The 20,951-nt window shown below is 47.4% G+C and overlaps 1 protein-coding gene across 2 annotated transcripts in view; it reads left to right on the plus strand.

Moving 5' to 3' along the window:
• The window catches only part of LOC109875177 (CUGBP Elav-like family member 5), a 66,754-nt gene that overhangs the window by 6,421 nt on the left and 39,382 nt on the right, over positions 1 to 20,951 (plus strand). For both annotated transcript variants that reach the window (XM_031810693.1, XM_031810694.1), the window contains exon 3: positions 16,305 to 16,353. In XM_031810693.1, the coding sequence (XP_031666553.1) occupies positions 16,305 to 16,353 (49 nt within the window). The remainder of the gene's footprint in view (positions 1 to 16,304; positions 16,354 to 20,951) is intronic.

Here is a 20,951-nt window from a genome sequence, read left to right on the forward strand (position 1 = left end):
CTCTCTCCCTCTCTCTCTCTCCCTGTCTCTCCCTGTCTTTCCCTCTCTCTCTCTCTCTCTGTCTTCCCTCCTGTCTCTCCCTGTCTTCCCTCTCTCTGTCACTCTCTCTCCCTCTCTCTCTCTCCCTGTCTCTCCCTGTCTTTCCCTCTCTCTCTCTCTCCCTGTCTCTCTCCTGTCTTTCCCTCTCTCTGTCACTCTCTCCTCCCTCTCTCTCTCTCCCTGTCTCTCCTGTCTTTCCCTCTCTCTCTCTCCCTGTCTTTCCCTCTCTCTCTCTCCCTGTCTTCCCTCTCTCTCTCTCCCTGTCTTCCCTCTCTCTCTCTCCCTGTCTTTCCCTCTCTCTCTCTCCCTGGTCTTCCTCTCTCTCTCTCCCTGTCTTTCCCTCTCTCTCTCTCCCTGTCTCTTCCTCTTTCTGTCACGCCTTCTCTCTCTCCCTGTCTTTCCCTCTCTCTCTCTCCCTGTCTCTTCCTCTTTCTGTCACGCCTTCTCTCTCTCCCTGTCTTTCTCTCTCTCTGTCACTCTCTCTCCCTCTCTCTCTCTCCGTCTCTCTCGCTCTTGCGCTCTTTCTCTCTCCTTGTCTCTCTCCCTCTCTCTCTCTTGCGCTCTTTCTCTCTCCCTGTCTCTCTCTTTCTCTCTCCTTGTCTCTCTCTCTCTCTTGTGCTCTCTTTCGCTCTCTGTCACTCTCTCAATTCAATTCCAAGGGCTTTTTTGGCATATGTTTACATATGTTTACATTGCCAAAGTAAGTGTGTCTTTGATGATGTCTGGGTTCCTGCTCTTTAAGCCAAAGGCAGATGATCTCAGACCTCGTATGTTCCAGGATGAGACAGTAAAAGCTTTGTGTTCCATTGTGTCTAGTGTTGTTTTCGTGTGGTTTAGTAGGTGTGAGGAGAGCATGTTGAGCATCTGATACAGACCTCTTAGGTCACAGGATGGAGGTTGGGTGTTTGCTCTGCTCATGGCCCGGGCATATGTCCTGCTGTCATGTTGAGGTCCTTGCATGGGGTGGGCAGAAGGGGCATAGGTCTGATATGATGGGGCCTATATAGGGTGTGGCCAGGGTTTGTTTGGGGTGGTAACCGCTGGTTGGGGTGTGGTTGGTGATGCTGTGGTCTGAGCGATGGATCCTTTTGGCGTGGGTTCTCTCGGTGCAGGTCCTTCGTCCTTCTCTCTCTTCTTCTCACCCCACTCTTCCTCACAAATCCTAGCTCTCATCTCTCTCTCTTCTTCTCACCCCATTCTTCCTCACATATCCTAGCTTTCCTCTCTCTCTTCTTCCAACCCCACTCTTCCTCACAAATCCTAGCTCTCTCCTCTCTCTCCTTCTCACCCTACTCTTCTTGACAAATCATAGCTCTCCTCTCTCTCTTCTTCTCACCCCACTCTTCCTCACAAATCCTAGCTATCCTCTCTCTATTCTTCTCACCCCACTCTTCCTCACATATCCTAGCTTTCCTCTCTCTCTTCTTCTCACCCCACTCTTCCTCACAAATCCTAGCTTTCCTCTCTCTCTTCTTCTCACCCCACTCTTCCTCACAAATCCTAGCTCTCCTCTCTCTCTTCTTCTCACCCCACTCTTCTTGACAAATCCTAGCTCTCCTCTCTCTCTTCTTCTCACCCCACTCTTCCTCACAAATCCTAGCTCTCCCCTCTCTCTTCTTCTCACCCCACTCTTCCTCACAAATCCTAGCTCTCCTCTCTCTCTCCTTCTCACCCCACTCTTCCTCACAAATCCTAGCTCTCCTCTCTCTCTTCTTCTCACCCCACTCTTCTTGACAAATCCTAGCTCTCCCCTCTCTCTTCTTCTCACCACACTCTTCCTCACAAATCCTAGCTCTCCTCTCTCTCTTCTTCTCACCCCACTCTTCCTCACAAATTCTAGCTCTCCCCTCTCTCTTCTTCTCACCACACTCTTCCTCACAAATCCTAGCTCTCCCCTCTCTCTTCTTCTCACCACACTCTTCCTCACAAATCCTAGCTCTCCTCTCTCTTTTCTTCTCACCCCACTCTTCCTCACAAATCCTAGCTCTCCCCATCTCTCTTCTTCTCACCACACTCTTCCTCACAAATCCTAGCTCTCCCCTCTCTCTTCTTCTCACCACACTCTTCCTCACAAATCCTAGCTCTCCCCTCTCTCTTCTTCTCACCACACTCTTCCTCACAAATCCTAGCTCTCCTCTCTCTCTCCTTCTCACCCCACTCTTCCTCACAAATCCTAGCTCTCCTCTCTCTCTTCTTCTCACCCCACTCTTCTTGACAAATCCTAGCTCTCCCCTCTCTCTTCTTCTCACCACACTCTTCCTCACAAATCCTAGCTCTCCCCTCTCTCTTATTCTCACCACACTCTTCCTCACAAATCCTAGCTCTCCTCTCTCTCTTCTTCTCACCCCACTCTTCCTCACAAATTCTAGCTCTCCTCTCTCTCTTCTTCTCACCCCACTCTTCCGCATAAATCCTAGCGCTCCTCTCTCTCATGTGTGTTTGTGTGCGTGCGCAGGCACCAAGGAGATTTTCACTTGTCTCTAATTGCCATTTCTCTTTCTCTCTCATCCTTCTCTCCTTTCACTGGAGGAGTGACAGCTTCATCAAAGATAATTATCTGGTTGCACTGTGCAGCTGCATGCCTCTCTTCCTCTTTCCTTCATCTACGATGTTGTAATGCTAAATGAATTAAGCTAAATAATATATTTGGTTGGGCGTAGGTTAGAAAGACAGACTGCCATTGAAACAAGTGTTTAGTGTGCGTTTGACAACCACATTTTACCAGATAACACACACACACACACACAGGTTCATTTTAACAGTGAGAAATTCTCAGTCTGTGTCTTACCCAGTGTTTGTGTATTGTTGACAGTTGAAACGTTATTTACAATCTATTGTGGACTGGGTTGTGACATTTCTGCCTCACATTGATGGATTCACAACCTGGGCCAGGTCACCAGGCTATGGGAGAGCCAGCATGAGCGGTGTCACTGTGATTTACGCTCCCCTTACAACTTGTGCATCCATTAATCCGGTGTACGGAAACAGATTAGGCTCTACTTAGTGTTCCACATGGGATCGTTACTCTGACTGAATTGCTCTCAGAAGACACAGGTGATGAAACAGGGATATAATGTGTGTGTGTGTGTGTGTTAATGGGTTCTGCCTCACAATCAGTCTCTGTTACTCTACACTTTCAACCGCACAGTAAGCTCATGATAAGAGCACAACATTGGATATGATATGTATTTTGTCCAAACTCCATTTGAGTGCAGGGGACTTCACCTTCACTTCATTCTCTATATGTGCTCCAGATGTCTGCATACTGTAATCTATTGCATAGCACTACACATTCACAGCAATCCCAAGCCAATGCATTTAACAGGAGTGGGAGTCTCTTAGCAGCAAGTAGTAACCACACCACTGCCCCCCCCCCCCCCCCTCACTGCCACATCCCCCTCTCCCTACCAGCTCACCCCTCCTCCTCTTTCTCCCCCCCCCGCACTACATCCCATTCTCCCTACCAGCTCACCCCTCTCCCCCACCACCTCCTCCTCCCCCCTCTACATCCTCCTCTCCCTACCAGCTCACCCCTTGTCCTCCTCCTCCTCTCCCCCCCCCCACTACATCCCTCTCTCCCTACCAGCTCAACCCTCCTCCTCCCCCCCACTACATCCCCCTCTCCCTACCAGCTCACCCCTCTTCCTCCCCCCCCACTACATGCCCCTCTCCCCACCAGTTTACCCCTCCTCCTCCTTCTCCCCCCCACTACATGCCCCTCTCCCTACCAGTTTACCCCTCCTCCTCCTTCTCCTCCCCTACATCCCCCTCTCCCTACCAGTTTACCCCTCCTCATCCTTCTCCCCCCCACTACATCCCCTCTCCCTACCAGTTTACCCCTCCTCATCCTTCTCCTCCCCTACATCCCCTCTCCCTACCAGTTTACCCCTCCTCATCCTCCTCCTCCCCTACATCCCCTCTCCCTACCAGTTTACCCCTCCTCCTCCTTCTCCTCCCTACATCCCTCTCCCTACCAGTTTACCCCTCCTCCTCCTTCTCCTCCCCTACATCCCCCTCTCCCTACCAGTTTACCCCTCCTCCTCCTTCTCCCCCCCACTACATCCCCTCTCCCTACCAGTTTACCCCTCCTCCTCCTTCTCCTCCACTACATGCCCCTCTCCCTACCAGTTTACCCCTCCTCCTCCTTCTCCTCCCTACATCCCCCTCTCCCTACCAGTTTACCCCTCCTCCTCCTTCTCCCCCCCACTACATCCCCCTCTCCCTACCAGTTTACCCCTCCTCATCCTTCTCCTCCCCTACATCCCCTCTCCTTACCAGTTTACCCCTCCTCCTCCTTCTCCCCCCCACTACATCCCCCTCTCCCTACCAGTTTACCCCTCCTCCTCCTTCTCCTCCCCTACATCCCCCTCTCCCTACCAGCTTACCCCTCCTCCTCCTCCTCCTTCTCCCCCCACTACATCCCCCTCTCCCTACCAGTTTACCCCTCCTCATCCTTCTCCTCCCCTACATCCCCTCTCCCTACCAGCTTACCCCTCTTCCTCCTTCTCCTCCCCTACATCCCCTCTCCCTACCAGTTTACCCCTCCTCATCCTTCTCCCCCCCACTACATCCCCCTCTCCCTACCAGTTTACCCCTCCTCATCCTTCTCCTCCCCTACATCCCCCTCTCCTACCAGTTTACCCTCCTCATCCTTCTCCCCCCCACTACATCCCCCTCTCCCTACCAGCTTACCGCTCCTCATCCTTCTCCTCCCCTACATCCCCCTCTCCCTACCAGTTTACCCCTCCTCCTCCTTCTCCTCCCCTACATCCCCTCTCCCTACCAGTTTACCCCTCCTCATCCTTCTCCCCCCACTACATCCCCCTCTCCCTACCAGCTTACCCCTCCTCATCCTTCTCCTCCCCTACATCCCCTCTCCCTACCAGTTTACCCCTCCTCATCCTTCTCCTCCCCTACATCCCCTCTCCCTACCAGTTTACCCCTCCTCATCCTTCTCCCCCCCCACTACATCCCCCTCTCCCTACCAGTTTACCCCTCCTCCTCCTTCTCCCCCCCACTACATCCCCCTCTCCCTACCAGTTTACCCCTCCTCATCCTTCTCCCCCCCCACTACATCCCCCTCTCCCTACCAGCTTACCCCTCCTCCTCCTTCTCCCCCCCACTACATCCCCCTCTCCCTACCAGCTTACCCCTCCTCCTCCTTCTCCCCCCCACTACATCCCCCTCTCCCTACCAGCTTACCCCTCCTCCTCCTTCTCCTCCCATACATCCCCCTCTCCCTACCACCTTACCCCTCCTCCTCCTTCTCCTCCCCTACATCCCCCTCTCCCTACCAGCTTACCCCTCCTCTATCTCTCAATCTCTCACACAGCTGTCAGCTGTCAGTATTACAGGACCTTAATTGCCTGTTCAGAAGTCATTATGAAAGTGTGATATTTCTCCTGAAATGAGACATGGAAGGACAAGGCACAAAAGCTGGTGGACACACACACACACACACACACACACACACACACACACACACACACAGCCCTTCTGTGTTTAGTTCCTAATGAGGAGGCCTATGATGATTTTGGATGATACAGCAAAAAATACGTGTGCTAGGGCTGCACGATTACAGTTTTTTTTGCAATCACTGGCAGATGTCAAGACACAAAACAGCCATCACTTGTAACACAGGCTGTCCAATGTTGAAAACATTGCATTGTATATTCATATCTTTAAAGAAGCCTTGTACTTTTATTTTACTAGGCAAGTCAGTTATGAACTAATTCTTATTTTCAATGACGGCCTAGGAACAGTGGGTTAACTGCCTGTTCAGGGGCAGAACGAGAGATGTTGTACCTTGTCAGCTCGGGGATTTAAACTTGCAAACTTTCGGTTACTAGTCCAATGCTCTAACCACTAGGCTACCCTGCCGCCTTGCAGGATAATTGGATCAAATAACTCATTTATCATGAAATACCATAGTTTCGCTGTGTAGTTGTCCGTACAATCATTAAATATTATAATACAAAATATGTGATACATGTTTAATTATGGTACTACACGTAAATACATCACTGTAAAAGGACTAGAGAGAATACTACAGACACAGTAGAATCATTGAACAATATCTGAAATGGATTGATGAAATACAATAAAAGCACAACATAGGTTTTCTTTGAATCAAAGCAAAAATAATTAGCTACAAAAAAGAAAAAGCTGAAACTAAAACTTCGACTGCAGTGTTCCTCACCTGGCTTACTGTAAAAACCTGTTGAGATGGTCGCCTCGCTTCGCGTTCTTAGGAAACTATGCAGTATTTTGGTTTTTTATGTGTTATTTCTTAATTGTTACCCCAGGAAATCTAAAGTCTTATTACATACAGCCGGGAAGAACTATTGGATATAAGAGCAACGTCAACTTACCAAAATTGCAACCAAGAATACATCTTTCCCGAAGCAGATCCTCTCTTCAGACCACCATCCAGGACAATGGATCTAATCCCAGCAGCTGATCGAAAACAACAGCGACTCAGAAGGGGCAGACTGAACGGTCTTCTGGTCAGGCTTCGAAAATGGGCACATCGCTCTCTGCTCCCAAGTATACTACTCGCCAATGTCCAGTCTCTTGACAACAAGGTAGATAAAATGTGAGTGAGGGTTGCCTTCCAGAGAGAGATTGTAACATTCTCTGTTTCGCGGAATCATGGCTCACTCGGAATATGGTGTCGGAATCGGTTCAGCCACCCGGCTTCTCCATGCATCGCGCCGACAGAGATAAACACCTCTCTGGGAAGAGGAAGGGCGGGGGTGTATGCTTTATGATTAACAACTCATGGTGTAATCATAACAACATACAGGACCTCAAGTCCTTCTGCTAACCTGACCTAGAATTCCTTGCAATCAAATGTTCGCCATTCTACCTACCAAGAGTAATCTCGTCAGTTATAGTCACAGCTGTGTACATCCCCTATCAAGCGAACACCAAGACGGCCCTCAAGGAACTTCACTGGACTCCATGTAAACTGGAAACTATATATCCGGAGGCTGCATTTATTGTAGCTGGGGATTTTAACAAAGCAAATTTGATAACAGTGCAGTTACGACACGTAGGGCAAATACTCTCGACCACTGCTACTCTAACTTCCTCAATGCATACAAAGCCCTCCCTCTTGCTTGTCCCGGCTTATAGGCAGAAACTCAAACCGGTTGTACCAGTGACGTGAACAATTCAACGCTGGTCTGACCAATCAGAAGCCACACTCCAAGATTGTTTCGATCACTTGTACTGGAAAATGTTCTGATCAGCCTCAGAGGATTATATTGACCTATACGCTGACTCGGTGAGTGTGTTTATAAATAAGTGCATTGGAGACGTCGTACCCACTGTGACCATTAAAACCTACCCTAACCAGAAACCATGGCTGGAAGGCATCATTCGCGTAAAATTGAAAGCGCATTCAACCATAGAAAGAGGTCTGGTGATATGGCTGAATATAAACAGTGTAGTTATTAGCTCTGCAAGGCAATCAAACAAGCGAAATGCCGATACAGGGACAAGGTGGAGTCTCAATTCAATGGCACAGACAGGCAGGGTCTACAGGAAATCAGTCTACAAAAACAAAAACAGCCACGGATACCGACGTCAGCTTCCAGACAAACTAAACACCTTCTTTGCCCGTTTTAAGGATAATACAGTGCCACCTTCGCAGATTGCTAACAAAGTCCCCCCCTCTCATTCTCCGTGGTTGATGTGAGTAAAACATTTAAACTTGTTAACCCTCGCAAGGCTGCTGGCCCAGACGGCATCCCTAGCCGCGTCCTCAGAGCATGCGCAGACCAGCTGGCTGGTGTGTTTACAGACATATTTAATCTCTCCCTATCCCAGTCTGTTGTCCCCACATACAAGATGGCTACCATTGTTCCTGTATCCAAGAAAGCAAAGGTATCTGAACTAATCAAATGGCTACCCGGACTGTTTGCATTGTGTGCCTCCCCCTCTTTTTACACTGCTGCTACTCTCTGTTTATCATATATGCATAGTCACTTAACTATACATTCATGTACATACTTCCTCAAATGGGCCGACCAACCAGTGCTCCCGCACATTGGCTAACCGGGCTATCTGCATTGTGTCCCACCACCGACCACCCGCCAACCCCTCTTTTACGATACCGATACTCTCTGTTCATCATATATGCATAGTCACTTTAACCATATCTACATGTACATACTATCTCAATCAGCCTGGCTAACCGGTGTCTGTATGTAGCCTCACTAATTTTATAGCCTTGCTACTGTATATATCCTCGCTACTGTATATAGCCTGTCTTTTTACTGTTGTTTTATTTAAATTGTGATATTGACATGCAATATCCATATCGCAGGAGGCTGTGATCTTTTTCCTTTCTTTGACACTCCGTTGATACAACCACAGTACCTCCTCCATGAGATGCGCTTGAGTCCTTCATTCACTCTCTACATGCACAGAGGATGCTGACCAATCACAAGCGGGCTTGCTAACTCTCTGCATGGCATGCACAGTGTGGCCAATCACCAGCGTCGCCACTTTGAGCGTGCAGTTAGATGCTGGTGAGGAGAGAAAGGGCTTTACCTAAGACAGTACAGTAGGAGGAACTCTGGGGTTTTACCTCAGTGTGTCGGAAACGTGAGGGCTGCTAGTGCCAATGAGAACGTCCGTTTGGTGTCAAGGAAGGGAGCATTTTCAGTGGTGTGGCAGTTGTTCGGCTACAACCAAACAGATGTCAACCAAATGCAAGTGTTGTGCAAAAGGTGCCTCAGAGTTGTAGCGACAACAAGAGGCAACACGACAGATGTATTCAACCATTAGAAGAATAACCGACAGCAGAAAAGCCCCTCGGCCACAACCAGCCAGTTAAACAGGCATTAATTGCCCATGCGTTTTCAAGTGTAACGCCGTACGAAGCAATATCCTGCAGACACAGAAATCACAGAGGCTATCACCTATCACATAGCCAAAGTCATGGTTCCTATTTACACTGTCAGCAAAGTCAGCTTTAAGAAGATGATAAATAAGCTGGACAGGAGATACAAGATTCGATCTCGTACATATTTCTCCCAAGTCACGATCCCAACACTGTAAAACACAATTTGTTGAAACATGTCGTGTTGAGACAGCAAAGTTTTGCAATGTGTTGCAACAGAGGACAGAAAATGTTTACTCGCTTCAGCATTCTGCGGTCTCGTTCTGTGAGCTTGTGTGGCCTACCACTTCGCGTCTGAGCCGTTGTTGTTCCTAGACGTTTACACATCACAATAGCAGCACTTAGAGTTAACCGGGGCAGCTATAGCAGGGCAGACATTTCACAAACTGACTAGTTGGAAAGGTGGCATCTAATGATGGTGCAACGTTGAAAGTCACTGAGCTATTCAGTAAGGTCGTTCCACTGCCAATGTTTGTCTATGAAGATTGCATGTGTGCTCGATTTTATACACCTGTCAGCAACGGTTGTGGCTGAAACAGCCCGAATCCACTAATTTGAAGGGGTGTCCACATACTTTTGTATATATACTGTATGTTTGTTCATATGTAGGTGTAATAATCCTATCTTATCATATGTACTGTATAACAATGTTGTAAAATATTAGTTTAATTTGGTTTTGTATTCAGTTAGCACAGTATGTATTAATTCATATGACCTCATGTTAGAAGTGATGTTCTGTACCTTGACAGCTGTTACCAAGTCTGATGGAATTACCAAGTTTTCACCCAAGTGTTTGAAATTCGCAATTCATAATTGCAGTAGCAATATCTGTCCCAGCCCTAGTGTGTGTATGTGTGTCCGGTGTGTGCATGTGTGTGTCCTGTGTGTGCATGTGTGTGTTCTTGTGTGTATGTGTGTGTCCTGTGTGTGCATGTGTGTGTCCGGTGTGTCCGGTGTGTGTATGTGTATTTGATGTGACAGAGCCACTCCCCCCCCCCATGTTGATGGCCATGACCTTCTCTGTCACTAGTCCCCCCCCCCCTCTGTCTCTCTCTCTCTCTTAGTCTCCCTCTATTTCTCTATTTCTCTCTCTATTTCTCTCTCTCTGTCTCTGTCTTAGTATCTGTCTCTGTCACTTTCCAAGAAATCATGAATACGTTGTAGTTGTACACACACACGTACACAGGGCCGGATTACCGAACGGGCACTCAACGCACGTGTACCGCGGTCCTCTACCTCCAGGGGTCCTCCAACCGAACGGGCACTCAGCGCACATGTACCGAGGTCCTCTACCTCCAGGGGTCCTCCAACCGAACGGGCACTCAACGCACGTGTACCGCGGTCCTCTACCTCCAGGGGTCCTCCAACCGAACGGGCACTCAACGCACGTGTACCGCGGTCCTCTACCTCCAGGGGTCCTCCAACCGAACGGGCACTCAACGCACGTGTACCGAGGTCCTCTACCTCCAGGGGTCCTCCAACCGAACGGGCACTCAACGCACGTGTACCGAGGTCCTCTACCTCCAGGGGTCCTCCAACCGAACGGGCACTCAGCGCACGTGTACCGAGGTCCTCTACCTCCAGGGGTCCTCCAACCGAAAGGGCACTCAGCGCACGTGTACCGAGTACCTCTACCTCCAGGGGTCCTCCAACCGAACGGGCACTCAACGCACGTGTACCGAGGTCCTCTACCTCCAGGGGTCCCCAACCCAGCAAATTGTGTAGAATTGCAGGAAATTAGCTTTAAAACGGCAAAATGTTCTCAGCCTCAAGGCAAAATGTTCTCAGCCTCAAGGCAAAATGTTCTCAGCCACAAGGCAACATGTCCTCAGCCTCAAGGCAAAATGTTCTCAGCCTCAAGGCAACATGTTCTCAGCCTCAAGGCAACATGTTCTCAGCCTCATGGCAAAATGTTCTCAGCCTCAAGGCAACATGTTCTCAGCCTCAAGGCAACATGTTCTCAGCCTCAAGGCAAAATGTTCTCAGCCTCAAGGCAACATGTTCTCAGCCTCAAGGCAAAATGTCCTCAGCCTCAAGGCAACATGTTCTCAGCCTCAAGGCAAAATGTTCTCAGCCTCAAGGCAACATGTTCTCAGCCTCAAGGCAAAATGTTCTCAGCCTCAATTGTGTAGAATTGCAGGAAATGAGCTTTAAAACAGTCAAATGTTCTCAGCCTCATGGCAAAATGTGTAGAATAGCAGGACATTTGCTTTAAAGATCTCTACATTTCCACTCAGCCTCATGGAAAATTGTGAACAAAATCATGAGATGAGCAATGAAACAGAAGAAAAAAATCTCTGCTCCAAAAAGTGAAGAATTGCAGGAAATTAGATTTAAAACAGCAACATTATTCTCTTAGCCTCATGACAAAATATGTAGAATAGCATTATAAACATAACGTTTTTCTCTCTGTTCCACGGCAAAATGTGTTGAAGTGGATTAAGTTAGCTGATTAATCCCCCTGCATAAACACACACTTAAACACAGGCATGTTTACTGTGTCTATCTACTCTATTTATTTTGGTGAGAGCATGTTATCTTGCTAGGAGAACGGTTCTCTGAAGTCCTGCAGCAGCAGCAGGCCCATCGCTGAAAGAATCAGTCCACATCTATTATTCAACTAAGTTAAATTTGAAATATTAAGGTCCCAAAGGGCTGTAGATCAGCCTCACAACAACTGGGTTTGCAGTAGACTGCTCACAGTTAAACACACAGCTAATACACAAAGCCCATGATGCAGACAACAAACAACTCAGGGGGAGTTATGGGTACAGGGTTTAAGGCAAATACGTTTAATTCACATATCTGTTTATGCATGTGATTTCCTTTTGTTTTAGTTAGTGTCACAGTATTGCTTCCATCCCTGCTAGACATTTCACACCTGTTACGTTAGCAACAGCTACTCTTTTGGGGAGTCTACTTTACACACAGAAGACGATACAAAGTGTGTGTGAGTTTGTGTGATGTTCATGTGTGTGTCGTAGTTTGAGGCTAGTTGGTATCTAAGGGCTGTGCTGTCTGTAGGTCTACAGTGTAATGTGTGTATGTCATGTGTGTGTGTAATGTGTTTGTGTAATGTGTGTGTGTGTGTGTGTGTAATGTGTGTGTGTATGCTTCCACACTACTGTCTCCATTTGCTTCGGCTCAGAACTGTCTCTCCATATCACAGCTGGGCATGTTCTTATGGCAGAGATGCCTGACTTGAGAATCTCTTTTGACAGCCGTGTCATTCTCATGCCAACATACAAACACACCTACCAAGCAAGTGTTTTCTCATGCACACAAACAAGCTCTCGCCCACACAGAGACACATTCACACAGTCACACAAACACTCTCTCTCAGTAAACAGACAGGCCTCTCTCCTCACCCCCACAGCTCTCTCCTCACCCTCGCAGCTCTCTCCTCACCCTCACAGCTCTCTCCTCACTCTCACAGCTCTCTCCACACTCTCACAGCTCTCTCCTCACCGCCACAGCTCTCTCCTCACAGCTCTTTCCTCACCCTCGCAGCTCTCTCCTCACCCCCGAAGCTCTCTACTCACAGTTCTCTCCTCACCCTCACATCTCTCTCCTCACCCTCACAGCTCTCACCTCACCCTCACAGCTCTCTCCTCACCCTCACAGCTCTCTCCTCACCCTCACAGCTCTCTCCTCACCCTCGCAGCTCTCTCCTCACCCCCGCAGCTCTCTCCTCACAGTTCTCTCCTCACCCTCACATCTCTCTCCTCACCCTCACAGCTCTCTCCTCACCCCCACAGCTTTCACCTCACCCTCACAGCTCTCTCCTCCCCCTCACAGCTCTCTCCTCACCCTCACAGCTCTCTTCTCACCTCTCTCTCCTCACCCTCACAGCTCTCTCCTCACCCTCACAGCTCTCTCCTCACTCTCACAGCTCTCTCCTCACCCACACAGCTCTCTCCTCACCCACACAGCTCTCTCCTCACCCTCACAGCTCTCACAGCTCTCACCTCACCCTCACAGCTCTCACCTCACCCTCACAGCTCTTTCCTCACTCTCACAGCTCTCTCCTCACCCTCACAGCTCTCTCCTCACCCTCACAGCTCTCTCCTCACCCCCGCAGCTCTCTCCTCACAGTTCTCTCCTCACCCTCACATCTCTCTCCTCACCCTCACAGCTCTCTCCTCACCCCCACAGCTCTCACCTCACCCTCACAGCTCTCTCCTCACTCTCACAGCTCTCTGCTCACCCACACAACTTTCACTTTGCCCTCAAAGCTCTTACCTCACCCTGACAGCTCTCTCCTCACAGCTCTCTGCTGACCCTCACTGCATAGCTAACAACATAGCTAACCCTACTTGACTTCCTGTGACTATAACTAGGAAGAGGAACATGGTTGTGTGTGAGTTAACAGTGTGAAAGAACAAACAGAACACACTCAACAGGGAAACCTCCATCGCCTGGGGTCCTCCTCCATTTTGCTACATCAACATGTTCTCCATACTCAGTTCCTTTGTATGAATCTGAGATACGTTAGGGAGAGTTGCTTCATATTGGGGTAATGATTGGTCCCTACCAATCTAGTGGAAGAATGGAGGGTTGAATGAAAGAGAGAAGTAAACAGAAAGGATGATAGAGAGAAGCAGGTAGATAGAGAGAAGTAAACAGAAAGGATGATAGAGAGAAGCAGGTAGATAGGGAAGAAGCAGGTAGATAGAGAGAAGTAAACAGAAAGGATGATAGAGAGAAGCAGGTAGATAGGGAAGAAGCAGGTAGATAGAGAGAAGTAGACAGAAAGGATGATAGAGAGAAGCAGGTAGATAGGGAAGAAGCAGGTATATAGAGAGAAGTAGACAGAAAGGATGATAGAGAGAAGCAGGTAGATAGAGAGAAGTAGACAGAAAGGATGATAGAGAGAAGCAGGTAGATAGAGAGAAGTAAACAGAAAGGATGATAGAGAGAAGCAGGTAGATAGAGAGAAGTAAACAGAAAGGATGATAGAGAGAAGCAGGTAGATAGGGAAGAAGCAGGTAGATAGAGAGAAGTAGACAGAAAGGATGATAGAGAGAAGCAGGTAGATAGAGAGAAGTAGACAGAAAGAATGATAGAGAGAAGCAGGTAGATAGAGAGAAGTAAACAGAAAGGATGATAGAGAGAAGCAGGTAGATAGAGAGAAGCAGGTAGATAGAGAGAAGCAGGTAGATAGGGAAGAAGCAGGTAGATAGAGAGAAGCAGGTAGATAGGGAAGAAGCAGGTAGATAGAGAGAAGCAGGTAGATAGAGAGAAGCAGGTAGATAGAGAGAAGCAGGTAGATAGGGAAGAAGCAGGTAGATAGAGAGAAGCAGGTAGATAGGGAAGAAGCAGGTAGATAGAGAGAAGCAGGTAGATAGGGAAGAAGCAGGTAGATAGAGAGAAGCAGGTAGATAGGGAAGAAGCAGGTAGATAAAGAGAAGCAGGTAGATAGGGAAGAAGCAGGTAGATAGAGAGAAGCAGGTAGATAGGGAAGAAGCAGGTAGATAGAGAGAAGCAGGTAGATAGAGAGAAGCAGGTAGATAGAGAGAAGCAGGTAGATAGAGAGAAGCAGGTAGATAGGGAAGAAGCAGGTAGATAGAGAGAAGCAGGTAGATAGGGAAGAAGCAGGTAGATAAAGAGAAGCAGGTAGATAGGGAAGAAGCAGGTAGATAGAGAGAAGCAGGTAGATAGGGAAGAAGCAGGTAGATAGAGAGAAGCAGGTAGATAGGGAAGAAGCAGGTAGATAGGGAAGAAGCAGGTAGATAGAGAGAAGCAGGTAGATAGGGAAGAAGCAGGTAGATAGAGAGAAGCAGGTAGATAGAGAGAAGCAGGTAGATAGAGAGAAGCAGGTAGATAGAGAGAAGCAGGTAGATAGAGAGAAGCAGAGTGATGGTTAATAGAGGAATGGAGTTACATTTTTTTTAACAAGGCAAGTCAGTTAAGAACAAATTCTTATTTTCAATGACGGCCTAGGAACAGTGGTTTAACCGCCTCGTTCAGGGGCAGAACGACAGATTTGTACCTTGTCAGCTCAGGGATTCGATCTTGCAATCTTCCGGCTACAAGTCCAACGCTCTAACCACTAGGCTACCTGCCACCCCGGGTAGCCTAGTGGAACAATGGAGCGATCCACCAAAAAGATAGAGGGAGGAATGAAAGAATTGTATGAGGTAAGGATAGAGAGAAAATCAAATAGTACAAAAAGAGAAGAAGAGGGTGGGTGGGGGTAGATAGCTACTCCCTTCCTTCCTCCGTGCCTCCCTACCACTCATAACCATAGCGTGAAATCACCCCCTGCCTCCTAATAATGCTGTATACAGAGCAATCAACCTCCGCATTGGAACAAGTTAAAGTCTCAGTACACATAAATGAAGGAGGCTGGTATTGTCATGGCTGACCTTCTCAGGCGCGGGTCACCTATTGATTATACCAGCAGAGAGGATACACACCCACACACTGATTTATACTGCTGCATACAGGGTGAAGGGCTGTGTCTAAACGGTACCCTATTGCCCATATAGTAGTGAACTACGCAGAGCCTTATGTGGGATGTTGCTGCTCAGAGACTGGTGTTGTGCTCAGTGTGCTGTATTTTACCCAGTGAGTTTAAAGATTCAATTTGTAACATTACAACTGTGAAGAGTGTCTACGTTATCTCCACACTACGAGATTACCCACCTCTCTCCTTCTCTTTCTGTCTCATTCCTCTCACTCTGCTCTCTCTCTCTCTCTCTCTCTCTCTCTCTCTCTCTCTCTCTCTCTATCCCTCTCTCTCTCTCTCTCTCTCTCTCTCTCTCTCTCTCTCTCTCTCTATCCCCCTCTCTCTCTCTCTCTCTCTCTCTCTCTCTCTCTCTCTCTCTCTCTCTCTCTCTCTCTCTCTCTCTCTCTCTCTCTCTATCCCTCTCTCTCACTCTGCTCTCTCTCTCTCTCTCTCTCTCTCTCTCTCTCTCTCTCTCTATCCCTCTCTCTCTCTATCCCTCTCTCTCTATCCCTCTCTCTCTCTCTATCCCTCTCTCTCTCTCTCTCTCTCTATCCCTCTCTCTCTCTGTCCCTCTCTCTCTCTCTCTCTCCATCCCTCTCTCTCTCTATCTCTCTCTCTATCCCTCTCTCTCTGCTCTCTCTCTCTCTCTCTCTCTCTCTCTATCCCTCTCTCTCTCTATCCCTCTCTCTCTCTCTCTCTCTCTCTCTCTATCTCTCTCTCTCTATCCCTCTCTCTCTCTCTCTCTCTCTATCCCTCTCTCTCTCTATCTCTCTCTCTCTATCCCTCTCTCTCTCTCTCTCTCCATCCCTCTCTCTCTCTATCTCTCTCTCTCTATCCCTCTCTCTCTCTCTCTCTCTCTCTCTCTCTCTCTCTCTCTCTCTCTCTCTCTCTCTCTCTCTGCAGATGACTCGTCCCATCCAAGTGAAACCAGCTGACAGTGAGTGTCGTGGAGGTACTTATCTTTTATTTTCACTATCTCTCTCTCGTTATCTGTTATAACATGAGCTTCCATTTCCGTCTCTGTCCCTTTCATGTTCCATCTTTGTAGCTTATTCTTATTCTTACTCCTTCTCTTTCTCATTCTAGCCTGGCATTGGTATTCCTGTGTGTGTGTGTGTGTGTGTGTGTGTGTGTGTGTGTGTGTGTGTGTGTGTGTGTGTGTGTGTGTGTGTGTGTGTGTGTGTGTGTGTGTGTGTGTGTGCGTGCGCATGTGCGTGTGTGTTGTCAGGAGGCAGGGTGTAAATGTTTTCTAACCCAGTCCACCACATCAGCTGATAATAGTGTCTCTGTCTCTGCTGTTCTTGGCCCCTGCCCAACAGTCAATTTTCTGCCCCAGTTTCACTTACAGCAGGCCTCTCTTCTGTTCAGTGTGTGTATATAGAAAAAATATGAAATATAGCCAAACATACAGTACACTTTGTCCTATACCTCTCTCTGTAATCTCTCCGTGAATTGTACATATTGGTTATAAAGAAACCAGCACAGGGATGTTGTTGACGTATAGAATGGTCCTGCTGCAGTCATTAGTGGTCTCTGTGGACGGCCTGGCACTTTATTACAGCCATAAAACAAACCCTCATTTTCTACTCCTATTGATTCCTGTCTCTGTTCTGTGTTCACCCCCACCACACAATGATATGTAGTCCAGGCCCTGTATCTATTCACAAAGTGTCTCAGCATGGGAGTGCTGATCTAGACACTTTGTGAATACGGGCCCTGGAGTGAATGGAACACATTTTCTATGCTAACCTGATTCAGATCTGCATCTGTATATTTATATGTATGGCATAACAAAGACAGTTAGAGCAGTAGATTGTTAGAAGATGATAGAAACACCAGCAGAACACAGAACGCAGCTCCACAGCCTATCAGAGCACAGAGACAGGTTGTCAGGGGCAACAGTTGCTTCCCCCATGATTTTGTATTAAACTTACTTAACCCTTATTTTACCAGTTAACTTGACTGAGAAAATGTTCCCATTTACAGCAACAACCTGGGGAATAGTTACTTGGACCCTGGGGATGATTAGGTGGCCATAATGATATGAGGGATGCAGAGAGCAGTCCTCAATCAATCAGCAAGCTAATTAGCCTCCAACAAGCCCTTTAAACTGTCATTGCTATCGAGACCTGGGCTCTCCAACCCTGTTCCTGGAGAGCTACCATCCTGTAGGTTCTCTCTCCAACCCTGTTCTTGGAGAGCTACCATCCTGTAGGTTCTCTCTCCAACCCTGTTCCTGGAGAGCTACCATCCTGTAGGTTCTCTCTCCAACCCTGTTCCTGGAGAGCTACCATCCTGTAGGTTCTCTCTCCAACCCTGTTCCTGGAGAGCTACCCATCTGTAGATTCTCTCTCCAACCCTGTTCCTGGAGAGCTACCCTCCTGTAGGTTTTCACACCAACCCTGTTCCTGGAGAGCTACCATCCTGTAGGTTTTCACTCCAACCCTGTTCCTGGAGAGCTACCATCCTGTAGGTTTTCACTCCAACCCTGTTCCTGGAGAGCTACCATCCTGTAGGTTTTCACTCCAACCCTGTTCCTGGAGAGCTACCATCCTGTAGGTTCTCACTCCAACCCTGTTCCTGGAGAGCTACCATCCTGTAGGTTCTCTCTCCAACCCTGTTCCTGGAGAGCTACCATCCTGTAGGTTCTCTCTCCAACCCTGTTCCTGGAGAGCTACCCTTCTGTAGATTCTCTCTCCAACCCTGTTCCTGGAGAGCTACCCTCCTGTAGGTTTTCACACCAACCCTGTTCCTGGAGAGCTACCATCCTGTAGGTTTTCACTCCAACCCTGTTCCTGGAGAGCTACCATCCTGTAGGTTTTCACTCCAACCCTGTTCCTGGAGAGCTACCATCCTGTAGGTTCTCACTCCAACTCTGTTCCTGGAGAGCAACCATCCTGTAGGTTTTCTCTCCAACCCTAATCTAGTGCACCTGATAAAAATGTTTTGCTGGTTAATAAACTGAACCAGGTTAGTTACAACTGGGGTTGGATTGACAACCTACAGGATGGTAGCTCTGGAGAGCCCAGAGGAAATGGTTGGAGAGCCCAGAGGAAATGGTTGGAGAGCCCAGAGGGGTACACTATGTCTGAAGCTACATCTACTCAGGGTCTTCTAAAGCTAACCAGCTTCAGTTATCTTCACATTCCAGCTCAAGCTTCATTCGTACTACGACGGTGGATATTGCTCGTCCGCCTGCCGCTAACTCTAGCAGGCTTTTAACTGTGCGTGCATGTCGCACGTTGCTAGTCGTACACCAAACTCTTCATTGAGACAATGCTGAAACAATAATCCACAGGCAAGTCAGTGCCACCTTTTCATGTGTGCCAAAATCAAAATGAAAGACAAATGATCTTGCTAATTCAGCAGGCTACGGTGTGAAATGGCTTGTTGAAGTGCTGTCATTATTTCATTAGTACACGTTAATGTCGTCTTTGGTGTGCTTATCAATGCACAAGCAGCTTTTTCCCTCCTATCACTAGATTTGAACATATACGTTTTACTGTGTGTTACGTTTCAAATGCATTCTGTCCTTACTAAACGTGATAGGTGTTACCATTTTTACCATTTTACCATACCATTTTTTTTACATACAAAAAAATCAGTCTTCTTCCTCAAATGACGGGGATGATGATGAAATCTTTGCGAGAGGGAATCTGGGAGGGAGTTACCCACCTCACCAGAGTTACCTCGCTAACCAGAGTTACCTCGCTAACTCCTCAATCCACATATGTAGTATATGGATCTGGTCTAGACACTGTTATAACTATACCCCCTCCTCCTCCCTCTCCCCTCTCCCTCTCCCTCTCCCTCTCCCTCTCCCTCTAACTCTCTCTCTCTCTCTCTCTCTCTCTCTCTCTCTCCCCCCCCCCTCCCTCTCCCTCTAACTCTCCCTCTCTCTCTCTCTCTCTCTCTCTCTCTCTCTCTCTCTCTCTCTCTCTCTCTCCCTCTCTCTCTTTCTCTCTCAATTAAATTAAATTAAATTTAAGGGCTTTATTGGCATGGGGCACATATGTTAACATTGCCAAAGCAAGTGAAGTAGATAACAAACAAAAGTGGAAAAAACAATAACATTTAACAGTAAACATTACACTCACAAAAGTTCCAAAAGAATAAAGACATTTAAAATGTCATATTATCTGTAAATAGCTCTACAAAATACAAAAGGGAAAATAAATTAACATAAATATGGGTTGTATTTACAATGGTGCTTGTTCTTCACTGGTTGCCCTTTTCTTGTGGCAACAGGTCACACATCTTGCTGCTGTGATTGCACACCATGGTATTTCATATGAGAGTTAATCAACATTGGGTTTGTTTTTGAATTCTTTGTGGATCTGTGTAATCTAAAGGAAATATGTGTCTCTAATATGGTCATACATTGGGCAGGAGGTTAGGAAGTGCAGCTCAGTCTCCACTTCATTTTGTGGGCAGTGAGCACATAGCCTGTCTTCTCTTGAGAGCCAGGTCTGCCTACTGTGGTTTTTCTCAATAGCAAGGCTATGCTCACTGTGTCTGAACATAGACAAAGCTTTCCTTAAGTTTGTGTCAGTCTCAGTGGTCAAGTCTTCTGCCACGATGTACTCTGTTTACGGCCAAAGAGCATTCTAGTTTGCCCAGTTATTTTGTAAATTATTGTTTTGTTTTCTCATGATTTGGTTGGGTCTAATTGTGTTGCTGTCCTGGGGCTCTGTGAAGTCTGTTTGTTTGTGAACAGAGACCCAGGACCAGCTTGCTTAGGGGGCTCTTTTCAAGGTTAATCTCTCTGTAGGTGATGGCTTTGTTATGGAAGGTTTGGGAATTGCTTCCTTTTAGGTGGTTGTAGAATTTAACAGCACTTTTCTGGAATTTTATAATTAGTGGATATCGTCCTAATTCTGCTCTGCATGCATTATTTGGGGTTTTACGTTGTACACAGAGATATTTTGGCATAATTCTCTCACTCTATCTCCCTCCCCTTTGTCTCTCTATTTATCTCTCTCCCTCCCTCTCTCTCTCTCTCTGTCTCCCTCCTGCTTTTTCTCCCCCTCCCTCCCTCTGTTCTTATCTCTCTCCCTCCATCCAACAGTTATCCAGTATGACAACATCACTTCTTCTCTCACAAACAGGAGAGGCTATTCTGGCTCAGAGGGGCCTTGTGAATCCCACCATACATGAGCACACACAAAAGGACATTCGCAAGCTCACACACAAACACACATACAGTACACACACTCTGTACTGGGCCAAATCGAGTGGATGACATAATTGTAGCATGAACATCAGAATGCATGTGCACACATGGACACACACACACATGGCTCTAGGAATATACAGTGGGGCAAAAAAGTATTTAGTCAGCCACCAATTGTGCAAGTTCTCCCACTTAAAACGATGAGAGAGGCCTGTAATTTTCATCATAGGTACACTACAACTATGACAGACAAAATGAGAAAAAAAATCCAGAAAATCACATTGTAGGATATTTAATGAATTTATTTGCAAATTATGGTGGAATATAAGTATTTGGTCAATAACAAAAGTTTATCTCAATACTTTGTTATATACCCT

Source organism: Oncorhynchus kisutch, linkage group LG30, assembly GCF_002021735.2.
Source record: "Oncorhynchus kisutch isolate 150728-3 linkage group LG30, Okis_V2, whole genome shotgun sequence".
Taxonomy (NCBI): Eukaryota; Metazoa; Chordata; class Actinopteri; order Salmoniformes; family Salmonidae; genus Oncorhynchus; species Oncorhynchus kisutch.